Source organism: Silene latifolia, chromosome 9 (assembly GCF_048544455.1).
Source record: "Silene latifolia isolate original U9 population chromosome 9, ASM4854445v1, whole genome shotgun sequence".
In the NCBI taxonomy this organism is placed as follows: Eukaryota; Viridiplantae; Streptophyta; class Magnoliopsida; order Caryophyllales; family Caryophyllaceae; genus Silene; species Silene latifolia.
Genome location: NC_133534.1, coordinates 70,203,060 through 70,216,541, shown reverse-complemented (window position 1 = coordinate 70,216,541; position 13,482 = coordinate 70,203,060). Strand labels below are relative to the sequence as shown.

At 33.1% G+C, this 13,482-nt stretch overlaps 1 protein-coding gene across 2 annotated transcripts in view; it reads left to right on the top strand.

Annotated features, from left to right (window-relative positions):
* The first annotated feature begins 498 nt into the window (after nucleotides 1–498).
* LOC141599904 (glycine-rich domain-containing protein 1) overlaps nucleotides 499–13,482 on the top strand; it is a 35,030-nt gene continuing 22,046 nt past the window's right edge. For both annotated transcript variants that reach the window (XM_074420032.1, XM_074420031.1), the window contains exons 1-3: nucleotides 499–892; nucleotides 4,063–4,186; nucleotides 4,286–4,708. In XM_074420032.1, the coding sequence (XP_074276133.1) occupies nucleotides 684–892; nucleotides 4,063–4,186; nucleotides 4,286–4,708 (756 nt within the window). In that variant the 5' untranslated portion in view covers nucleotides 499–683. The remainder of the gene's footprint in view (nucleotides 893–4,062; nucleotides 4,187–4,285; nucleotides 4,709–13,482) is intronic.

The following is a 13,482-nucleotide window of genomic DNA, read 5'->3' as shown; positions in this document are numbered from 1 at the left end:
GACGATCCGCACACTTGAACCCTTAGATTTATTTATGCTTATGTAATTTCATTTCCTTGTACATTTGTAGTAAGTATTTTCTTAGTAGTTTTAGAATAGGTTTCCATAAATAGGTATATCGCTATTCAACTAAACTCAGAATTCAATGTCTCCTAACTACCGGGATGTAATAATCAAATTTCCCTCTTTAGGGAGTACTAGTAAATGAAAATCTACTTCCTATCTTGTGCCTTCGTATTTGCTTGTTGTTGCTTTGTTGTGAACGACTCTTTGCCTTCACTTTACTAACAAGCCGTGTTTGTGGGATCGACACTAGGATCCCGACTCACACCCCGAGACCCGAGTATCGTGCTAGTGGGCGATCCCTCACTGGTACGAAGATCCTTGTCGCTTGCATCTTGCGCCTCGAGACGCAGGCGAGGTGTGCGCCACGGCCCCAAAAGTAAAAAGGACCGTGACACATAGGCCTAAAACTAGTAAACATGTAAAAGACAAACCATAACGATTGACGGAATAGTACGTAAGAGATCACCCATAACATAAATAAAACCACTAAGCCACCACGTGTCCACAAAAAACGTAGCATTGCTCAGTCATTTGTCCAATTCATTCATATATTTGTAGAATTGTCCTCCGTATAGTTCCTTTTGGTGTGTAGGGGGTTCAGCCCACAATATCTGTCAATGATGTCGTCGGAGAATAGCCGGTGTAGCTCCGAGTACCCTTCTACCAGAAGTCTCGCTACCAGTCAATTTTCACAACTTGACTATTCATCCTTTCCTATCTCCCTTAATCTCGTCTCCGCCGCTCGTCGCCACCTTCGTTTCCTTCGTGATGTCTCCGCTTCCGATTGGCTTCATCATCCCCTTACTCTTGTCGAGGCCATTCGCAGGTATCTCCTCTTTTTGCCTCTCATTACTCCATCTTTTTGAAGATTTCTTAGTCTAGTAGTTGATACTCAATATCGTACTGATCTTTCCATTTGATTTTTTAAAAATTCTTTTATAAGATGTAAGTGCAAGATATATTTTAATTAAACTATGAAATCTAATTGAACGCATGAAGTAGCTAAGTCAAGCTTACAACCATTGTAAGTTACAACAAAGGGGTGGAAAGCACCTCACCCCGGCCCCTTCAAAAAAAAAAATGTGCTTGTTTGAATGAATTTATACCTCCGTTGAAAAGTATTCTGGTTTACAACGGCTGTAAACAAGAATTTATAATAATTTATTAGTGAATTTTGTATTAAGATGTGCATGATTAATCTTTATGCAATTTTCAAATTATTATGTGGCTATTATGCTAATGGATTAGCAAACACACTTGAAGATGTCTTAGCCAAACGTTATTAAAAATTTTATGTAAATGATTTACTCAAGTTTAGTATTAAACGATAAGTGATACTCGTAGATGACACCAATATCATACATATACTTTAGATTGCAAAATACACTATTTTACACTCATTTTTTAACGCATCTAATTGGCTCATATTTAAATTTTAAGCTAGTTCGGGCTAGCCTTAAAACTAGCCACTTGTCTTGCCTGTGACTGTCAAGTTTATGATATTTTACACTCCCTTTTCCTTTTCAACATTATTTAAAAATTTTGAATGGGTGTGAGTCGTTATTGAGCTTGTGACCGTGGCAAGAAGAATTTGTGTGAAACTAGTAATTGGAATGAAAAGTCATAAGGATGAGTTTTGTTTTGGAAGCTATAGAAATACTATTATTATTATTATTATTATTATTATTATTATTATTATTATTATTATTATTATTATGTTGAGGAGAATACAAAAAAGAGTGAGTGGTAGAATTTGATAATCAAAAGATTGTGGATATTATTAGTGGGACGGACTTAGTTGTATCAGGTACGACTCATAAGTTGTCGGACTCTTTTGGAATGCAATGGGCAGCACGTTCCATGATTAATACTAGTCCTTTAAAAGCTGTCTCACTATTTTTTGCATTCTTCCACTTTGTCCACTATGCCACTATTCAATTTTGAATGATTGATTGTGTTCAACATTTTGTTTACCGAAAGCTACATTTGTGTATGTATATTTCAAGATTGTACTTTCTTCGTCATGTCACGATGATTTGTTTACTTTATTTTTGTCATTAAGAGTACCGAAAAAAGAGGTGACAATTTGTAGCTGTTATTATTGGATGACAAATGAATTAAAATACATTTGGATGATTGAATTACCCATTAATTTTTTTCAAAACTTAAAAGTTAAACAAAATATATAACACTCTAAATTTGAATAGGTAAATAAATGACCGAAACTGGTACTTTTATATCAGTTAGTCTTACTGAAAACGGGTCAGAGCAAGTGACAGGTAATGCCACTTACAAAACGGATAAGGGGGACAAGGTGGGGGCACCCCCATGTGCTTCCTTCTCTCCTCTATTTGGGTCATTTGTGGAAGAAAATGGTATCCGTCGCTCCAAAGTGACGGATACGTGCCGTCACAAATGAGATTTTGTGCTTTTATATATGGCCCTAGTGGTTCTTTGCTAGTTAGTTGAGCATAAAATCTCGTGTGTACATACTCCTATTTATCAAAATAAATAGTGATTAAAAGTAACTACATTGTACTTGAAAACTAACTTACAAATAATTTAGTTATTCATGAGTTTAAAAATTTAATTTATGTAGTAATTTTTTTTTAAGTATGACAGTTACTTTCAATAGTCTCATACAAAAACACAATCTTACCATAAATTTGTATTTTTTTTCATGAGCTCAAATATTGAAGAAGATAAGTGTTTTAGGTGAAATAGGAGCAACGAGGGCTGCTAATAATTAAGCATTTGTTTAAATAGGGGATTCAGTAGTTACTACTCCGTATATCAGTAATGGCCTTAGGCCTCAAACCTACAACTTCACGTGGATTGTCGAGTATTATTCGATGGGCATGGCATGTTCCATACAATGTGCAACCCTATCAACCAACTACCTTCTCTCTTGATAAAATTTTTCAGTTTATATAACCGTTTGGGCCAAAATCTGCATATTGACCTAATAGGGAACAAGCCCATCTGAACTCGTTTAGAGAATTGGGCCGAGGAAGCTTAGAAGTTACAGAAGGCCCATGAATAGAAGAAGCCCGCGTGTTATGGAGTCCTCAGGGAGAATTCAGGGAGATTTTATGGAGATCAGTGAGAATAGAACACAAGGACGTATTTATGGAAAGAAGCATGGCAGAACTAATATTGCTTACAATAAACGGACTAGGACACAACTAGGGTTCCTACCTATAAATAGCCAAGGAGACAGGGAAGAAGATTAATTCAAGAACTATCATACAAACATAACATATTGTGCTAGCTAGTTTATCGTGCCATCATCATTGTACTCGTCCTCCAACCAAAAGCTAGTGCAATCATTGGAAGGGTACCGTCCCTTCCCGCGGTCGTTTCCCACATTGGGTTTTCCGCGTGACCAAACCTCTCTTGTGTTAACCTTTATTACGTCTTTAATTCCTTTATTAAGCATTAACGTAAATAACTCAATCACCATACAATGAGTAAGACCACATTGACCTTACTTAACCTAATTCGGTAGAAAATTACCAAAACAATAACATTGTAAGATAAAATTATGAAAATGGGTCAAAAGTCCGTACTTTGTGATGACTGACTGGTGAGCGATGACACTGCCGAAATACTCCCTCCGTCCCGATCATTTGTTGTCCTTTTCCATTTTGGGGTGTCTCAGTTATTTTTTCTCCTTTCTATTTTAAGAATAAATTTGATAAGTAATTTGATCATTTGCACTCAATTTATTCCACTTGTCAATTAACAATTGGCTCCCTCCCCTTTCCTTGGTCTTTGTGCCAAAACCAAAGGACAACAAATGACCGGGACGGAGGGAGTATCAATTTGTGCAATCAAAACTTTATACATCTCTATGCAAAATTACAACAATGCCTTCATCGTGACATCTAACTTATGCACTTATGCTATAGTTTTTGATAGCTAGAGACTATCCTCCTTTAGGGGCGCTTTTCTCTTGTTACGAGAGTATCATACTATTGTTATAATTTGCGGTAGGTATGAAGAGCTATGGCTGCCATTGTTATCGGATCTGACGACGGATGGGCATAAAGAAGACTCGCCTATGGTCCTCCCTCCATTTGACATTGAATGGGTTTGGTACTGCCACACTCTTAGTCCGGTAACCTCTTTTTTCGCTTCCAAGTTGAATTTATGGGACATGTTTTCTCGTACTAAATTTTTCCCTAAGACAAAAATGCAAAACTCGGTCATATAACAGGTACATTATAGGAAATACTGTGAAAAAAGGTTCTCTAAGGTGATCGGCAAGGCTTTAATATTTGACGAGGAAAATGAGGATTATGCAGTTAATATATGCAGGGACATATGGAGAAAAAGGTACCCAAATGAGGCATTTGAAAATGATGTAGGTGATTCTGAAATATCTACGACCATAGAGAAAAAAGACGGTGATGACTTACAGGAGTTTTTGATGGGAGAAACTATGAAGTTTAAAGAATTGTATGAGAAGTTCTTTGTTGCGCCATATATGGGAGAAATGGTGTATTTAATTGCGGCAAAGAGGAGGTACATGAAAATGATGCAATTGCTATTGCAACAAAGCAGTGAGGACTTTGATGGTGGTGGGTGTTCTGTTTTTGTTCCAACAGTGGACATCTTAATCATGTGGATTACTCACCAGGTTAGTTGCACAGATCTTAGCAATTCAATACTTGTCTTAAGATACACGGAGTAACTTATATTTTGAAGTCGCATTTGCTCGTACTAATTAGTATAATTACCCTGAAATGGAGGAAATGGCTAAGACGAAGTAGTTGAGGTCACTCAGTCGCTCTATTTAGCTGATTACTAGTTTTCTTGTCCGTGCAACCGGATATTAAAATAATGTGATAAATTTCACAATAAATTAGAATATAGACATATAGTACATCGTTCATGTCTAAGATTTTATGTATGCCGCTTAACCAACAAGTAACTCCCGTTAACAAAATATTGACATAAGAATAAAAGAGTGTTTGATTAATAAAATACTTTATTTTTTAGGAAAATAAAACCAATATAAAGTTTATATATATATATGATACTTGAACTTATAGTTTTTAGAATTTGTTCATTAATACTTGTTTGTTTTTCAATTGGTCAAGGAAAACAATTGAAGAGTCACGGACGAGGGCACCTAAGAGGGGGAGGGGGTGAATTAGGTGTCTATTTAAAAATTTAAGCTTAATGAAAACTTCTTTTAAAACTCTTAAACACTTTAAATAATGCTTAGATGAAAGGAGAAGTCGATACTTAGAACTATAGAGTTAGAAGTATTCAACAACGATTCAGCAAGCATAAGTTACAGTGTACTCAACAGTTGATTCTGTAGATAAAAACGTGAGTAGAGTGTGCAACGGAAATAAAACGAAATAGACACGACTAACGATGTTTTTAAAAACTGGTTCGGTCACTACTCCGTCTCAGAAGTAAACTCATACAAACTAAGACCACCCCGAATAATAAAACAACTCCCCAACCTACTCTGGTTGCTAATGCTTAAAAGCTACTCCGCTTCCAAGACTTTTGATTTGGGCTATTCCGCCGAAAGACTCCTTGCTTAAAGCTACTCCGCAATAAGACTTTTGCTTTGGGCTACTCCGCCGAAAGACTTCATGCTCAAAAGCTACTCCGCTTCGAAGACTTCATGCTTAAGGATAACTCTATCCTAAGACTTTTGGTTCTACCCGTTTGTTACAAGACCACTTATCTCAATGTTGTTCACTCAATTGAACGGAGGAGATAAAGTTTAAGTACAAAACACGGGATCCTTGAACACGACTAAAACGACTAGGACCAACAACAAACTCAAGTAAAAGACTTAAAAGATAAATAAACAAACTTGCAAAAGATTCAAAGATTTTGAAATGATACGGTTTTGCAAAGTTAATTTACTCGATTGAAAGCTTAAGTCTTTTTCAGTTTAAAACTCGTTTGTTGCACACTTGTAAAAATGAATTAAGCAAGTTATTTATAATGTTCAAGTAGTATACTTTACATTAAAATATCTTACACTCATAAGCACAAGTGATTAAAATATTGTAAGTAGTTTGCTTGGGCAACATGCACAAGTCATCCGAATTCCTCTACAAGAAACCGAGTATTCTTGGTGCCTAAGATAGCAAGAAATCAGATTGTGCACACACACAAAAATAGGCTGGGTTTTTCAACAAGAAACAAGCATAAATGGTTGTGTTTATGGGAACCATAAACATTTCCATAAATGTAAAAGCAAACAACCCATTTATAGTAAGTGTCTTATTGTGCAAGCAAACTCCTTAGCAAGTCATTGAAAGCTCAATTTTCTTTAAAAGACTTCAAAATATTTCCAGAAAACATTTGTGAACATTGAAAGCTTTTTAATAAAAATTCAAATATTTTCGAAATATTTCTTTCAAAGACGAGCCTTAATTAACTGTTGACTCAACTGTTGTTTTTGCACCTAAACGTAAATTCGTGTTAAACGATCACCTTACAACACATGACATTAGCACTAATGACAATCTTCATCTTTGATCTTCATGATGACATTCTTGATAACCTTGAATTGACAATTGGAGCTTCATGCTACATGGTTAAACTTAAGAGGCACACAATTAAATAACAAATGAGATTAATTTGTCTTAAGGCATCATCAACACTAACTTAATCAAATTGGGTTTCTTCAACAATAATATCTAGTCTGCATAATCAACTCAATTATGCAACAAATCTCCTTCTTTCGAATAACAACCATAATTTAATCATTACTGGATCAAATTGTAATTATGTATAAATATTTAGAGGTAGTTAGAATGTTATATCTTTCGGTCAAACTATAGAAGTACGTTTGAATGTTAACCAAATTCCGACGCAATCCTACATGGCTAGAGCTGCTTATGACCCCCCTCCCCTCTTCTCTATAGCAATAGTCTTGGCCCCCATCTTCTCATTTGAAACAAAATCTTTCACGCAGACCCCTATTTTTCTTCCCTATTCACACACATGAGCTAAAACAATTTCATCCCTTGAAAGATCGATCCTTATCTCCGAAACTTATCTCAAATTTATTCAACCAAGTCAAAAACTAAACCCCTACTTCTAGAAAAATCCACAATCCAATGGAAACTAACCTTTGCTCTCGACAATGTTGTTTTTTTAAGAAAATAAAACCAATATAAAGTTTATATATATGATACTTGGGACTGAGAGTTTTAGATGTTGTTCATTAATACCTGTTTGTTTTTCAATTGGTCAAGGAAAACAAAAATATCTACTTTGCATAATCAACTCAATGATGCAACAAATCTCCTTCTTTAGAATAACCACCATAATTTTCTGGAAATATTTTGAAGTCTTTTAAAGAAAATTGAACATTTTATTTGATATAGGGGGTGTCATAAGCAGCCCCAGCCATGTAGTAGTATTGCACTGGAACTTGGTTCACATTCAAAGGTACGTCTATAGTTTGACCGGGAGATACAACATTTAACTACCTGTAAATGTTTTATTTGATAACGACAGATTGAACATTTTTTTTAGCATTTTGAGAGTTTTTACACTATTTAAATAACAAATGTGCTATTTTAAGTGTTGATCAACGACATATTGAAATAGTAGATTGTGGTGTAATTTCCTGTTTTACATTATGATATTTAATTAGTATATTATAAGAAAATAAAAATTGAGTTTTTTTTATCTTTCAGGAAATTAAAGATGAAACTTTATCTTTATCATATTTATAATTAATATTCTTCACTTAAAATATATAAATTTAAGCAAGTTCAAATAAGTTAGCTAAAAGTTATTAATCACAAATTGTACGAAGCAGTATAATCATTTTTTTTATTAATATGAAATAAATGTCATAAACTTCTTGAGAATATTAATGCGGTAGAGAACTATAAAAGAGTTGTCAAGTACGTGACTCCCTTTTAGGTTTAAATTTTTTCATTTATTTTTATATTTTTGCTTAAAGGTGATTAAAGCATCGTATTATGCATGACGAATGTCTCACCCTTCCCCAATTCGTATCTCTCCCTAAATTATAGTGATGATATGCTCAATTTACACATTGATAACTTATACCTATTATAACACCATTTTTCAAAACTTATACCTAAGATAATTTTTTTTTTAAACTTATACCAAAAATCTTATTTTCGTTCAGACTTAATACCAAATCTCAAAAAATGATATAAATTGACTGTTTTACCCTTGTTAAATAACCCACCCACCCTATCTTCACCGCCCCATTAACCCTTACCATCCCACCTCCCCCACACATCTACCTTTATAAAGCCCAGTAGCATTACCATTACCATCACCACAACCACCTTCTTCTCAATCGGCGTAATAAATGGCACCGCCGCCGTCCTATGTCAGCCATTATAGAAAATAAATGAATAACTGATATTATCCCATACCCGACTTCTTAACACCGTCGCCACTACCACCATTCCTCCATCTTTTGCCACCGCCGCTGCCACCGTTCCTCTATCCTCTGCCGTTGCTGCAACAATTTCTCCATCCTCCGCTGCCGCAATTGCCGGAGAACTCGAATTCGATTGATTGAAATGACATGATTATTGTAACTGAGATTGCGCAATCGAAGTTGGAGTTGGAGTCAACGTCAATTTTAATAGCGATGAGGATAGTGATGTGGATTGCGGTGGGTAAAATTAGAGTTTCGTTGATATTCACGCAATTAGAGTTAGTGATTTATGTGGACTTGCTTGAAAATGTGCTTCATTTTTTTATGTTTGTTTTGGGTGGGGATTTTCTTCATCCATGTTCCACTCTCTTTAGAATTTCTTGAAAATGCCTATATTGTTTGTTACTTATCTATGAAAACAATAAAGGAGAAAGCTGACAAATACATTTGTGGGTGTGTTCGTTGGTTGTGTTTCTGTTGTTGAGGTTAGGTACACGACAATTATCGAGCTGACAAATACATTTGTGGGTTTGTTTGACGAATTTTTGATAAAGCCTTTTACGGGTCACCGACATGATCATCATGATATGCCGGTGGTGGTATCGGTGGGGAAGGAGGGTGTTACATGGTGATAGTTATGGTAGAGGTGGGGGTTACCGTGTTAGGTGAAGAAGAAAGAATGGATAGATGAATTTTAAGGGTAAAATGGTCAATTTTTGTCTTTTTTTGAGATTTGGTATTAACTTTGAAAGAAAATAAGCTTTTTGGTACAAGTTTTGAAAAAAAATTATGTTAGGTATAAGTTTTGAAAAATAGTGTTATACAAGGTATATAAGTTATCAATTTACCCTATATATATATATATATATATATATATATATATATATATATATATATATATATATATATATATATATATATATATAACATCAACAATAATTAGTTTGCTCCATATAATTGAATAGTACCGTTTTTTATGCATGTAAATTTGTCAGAAGAAAAGTTTGAGAGAGACGGTCTTCACTATGTTAGGGAAAGACTAGTCTTACCTTTTTATGTGTTTTTCATGACTTTTTTTTTACTGTTGATCGTTGTTTGAATTGAATCTTAACCTTAAACATATTTATATAATAAGTGTATCTAATTTATCTTCAATCCTCATTCAAATCTATTTTATTACTCGTGGTACCATTTTTACTTTAAATTGTAAAACAATCGCACAATAAAGTTTTTCAAAACATTTACCCGTTTGTCATAATATGATATTTCGATTCGCAAATTAGCAGAAACTTTCTTTATCTTTTAATACTCCTTGAAAAATAGACATCAAACTTTGTACTTATCAATAATTTGTGAATATTTTATTTAAATTTTGAATTAATATACTTTTATATAATGACAAATGAATGTAAATAATATAATAATAAATTATCAATAGAAGTTGAAGTGTATTGTGAGGGAAATAACTTTAAAATTAGTAGGAGAAATACATATGACATTTGAAAAATAAACTTCATATTATGTATAATTAATTATGACATTAGTAATAACAAAAGACGTAGGGGCATATTTCAGCGTTCATTTTACTTTTTACATGAGTAAATTCCATGTAGTACATATTATGCATGCACATTTGTCACAACCCAGTTCGGCCTAGGCCCTTTTAGCCTCATAATACCTCATTATTTAATCGGAAGTTGTTATTAAATTTGATATTATAAATATATCAAAGTTTTTTTTCCTTCTAATTTAATAAAAAGTGAACAAATACTAATGAATAATTTTTTAATATTAATAAATTGTAAATAATTAATTTATTTCATATTTCTAATAATAAAATTGTAAAATAATTAATTAATTCTCATTTCTAATAGGTAAATCATATTCCTAATTATAATAGAAAAAATTTAAATGATTATTATCTTCTAATTCTAATTCTAATGCTAATATTATAATTAGAAAAAAAAGCCTCATTTAGTTATATACTAGATTTAATGCCCGTGCGATGCACGGGCCTATTGTAGTGTTCTATCGTGTAAAATATATAGTATTTATAAATTGTACAAAGTCTATAATCTAAAATTCTTAATATAAATTATTTTAGTAACTCTTTTCTTAGATAAATTGATACACTCTCCTATTCATCTAACTACATTTTTTCATTATTGTATTCCATATATTCTGAAAATTTTAACAATTTGAACGAATAACAATGGATTAATTAAAGGTGCAAAAATTTGTATAGTTTCTTCAATATTAACACATTAACCGCGCTACCTTAAATTTCGAATTTAGGCACATTGTAGTCCTAAAAAAAGTTGATTTTTAACGGGTTTCTTCAACTTGTTAGATTAGGGTTCATACATGTTAAATTAGAATAATAATAAGTACGTATAACATTATTTGTATTTATGTGAGCTTGATTGAGAGGTGATCAATTAAACTATGGGCAATAAAATCTTTTATTATACTCTCTAAGTCCAAATTATTTGTTTATCTATTTTATTTTAGGGTGGTCTTTCATTCATTTGTTTGTCTTTCTATATTGAAAATATGTTTAATGGTTAATTGAATCATTCAAAAACATATGTAAACAAATGATCGGGACGAAGGTTCTATAATTATAGAACATTTATACTATTTCCTTTGATTTTAAAATATAGTAGCCTAGATGACTAAAAGATGGGATTATTCCCATCAATTATTCCTATCTTAAAAGGAAGCGAGTAGTAATTTTTAAATAATCGTATCACTGTAAAGCTACAAAAAACGAAGTAAGAGGAGCAAGTAAATGTATGTTCATGCATCACTAACGTGGAAGTCAAAATCAAATTGATTTACTCATAATACATTAGTCTATGATAATTTACATCGTGTCGTTGCCTTACTCTTAAATATTCTCACATGCTTTGTTCCTGAAAAACTCATCGTCGAGAAAAAAAAGATCGATCATACTTCTTCCTACATACGAAATATGTCACACTAAGCTTCAAAAATATTAACATGAAATCATAAAATCAAAATCAAAATTCTTAATGTAGTTGCAAGTTGAATATCATCTCTTTTATATGCAATGCTAAACAAATGTCTGAAGTCATAAAAACTCCTTTCATTGGTATTATTAATAATTAATAATATGGAGTAGATAATACTAATATTGTTATTTGATAGACATGTACAACGTCAAATTCAATAGTAATAGAAACACAAACACTTATCAGTATTATACTTAATATAAAATAAGGAAAATGAAGGAAAGGGCAATAAAATAATACTCCCTATTACAATAGCTTATGTAGCAAACAATATTCGTTTATTGTTACTTTTGTAGTACGACGTAATCCATTTGACAATTAGTCACACTATTTATTTGGCAACAAGTCTCTCTTGTAACGGGCATATCCGTCAGAAACTTGCGACGGGTTAAGTAATACCTATGTGGGTAGATAAGACAAAATCTCTCTAGGCACTCTGTTTTTGTCTTATCTACCCACATGAGTAGTACTTGACCTGCTACGGATATGTCCGTCACAAATAAGAATTTGTCTTTATTTGGTCTCCAGCCTTTAAAATGTAAGGCTCACCAAATTTATCTACTCTTTTTAAGTCTCCACATCATGAACATTAACACAAGCTTCCATGAAAGCAAAACGTCCATTTTTTCACATATTAAACACAAATATAATTCACTAACGATCGCCACAAATGACCCCCTCCCCTTTTCTTGGTCTTTGTGTCAAAACCAAACGTATACAAATGTCCGGAACGAAGGGAGTAACATATAATAGAAAAGTTTATCACATATTAAACACAAATATACAATTTCTAATTTCATTAAATAAAATAATATGGGTAAAAAATTGATCTTTATTCTATATATTATGGAGTCTTTATATGCCTCTACAAAGTTAGTTGAATGAAGCCTAATAAAACTCTACTTTATATTATTGTTTAGTTAGATTTTGCAGCATAAAATACTAACTTTATAGATTCAAATCAAAGGTTTCTTCTCATCTTTCGTCATGACCATGCTCGGGTACTACCATATTCGGGTTTGGTTGAACGATGTTTGCCCGGTTGATATGACTTAGCTCCTATCAATTCGGGTTCATTTGATAAAATCGAACAAAAGTACAAAATAACAGCAGTACAAAATTGATCGCTAAATACAACAAATGGCTTTACCTACAGGAGGGAGCCCTAGGATAGGCTACACTCGTGCTTGCAATTGTTCAAAGCACTACATGTAACCTAACAAATGCGTAAATCGACCAAAAAATACGTACTCATACCATCTCATTAAGGTTCCTTCCCGCCTTTGGTAGTGACATTTAAATATTATGTAGACGCTTTATTATTTGCCATGACCACAAATTTGTATTTGTTGTGTCAAGCCTTACAACGGTAATATGCATGTATCCGTCTGATTGCCTAATCCAATGCTTCCACTTCCCGATGAAGATTATTGACCTAGAAATAAGCAAATTGAAAAATATTAATTACTATGAATTAATGGAATGGGTGATAAAACGTAAACAATGAGCAAACAGGGGTAAAAAGTAATGCCAACAATGCAATTAAAATAATCTAGAAACATATGAACAATCTAGAAACGTGTATACATGCATATTACTTGCTCCTTGCATAAAACGTGTATTTATATGTATGTTAGGTGTTTGAGGTCCAACAGAAGAACTCTTATATTTATGGCTTGTTTGGTTGACTATTAAAATCATGGGATTTTAAACTTCCTAGGAAGTGTAAAACCATGATGTTGTTTGGTTGCCAAAATCATGGGAAGTAGAACTTCCCACATGAATCTACTTCCTCCATTATGTGGGAAGTCACTCACCAAGCCCCCCCTTGGTCATTGGAACTTCCCACATGAATTAACTTCCCACATGCAAACCAAACACTTTTTGGGAATTCACATGAATTGGAAATTCATGTGAACTTGAAGTTCCCGGGAACTTTAGTTCCCTTATGTCAACCAAACAAGTCCT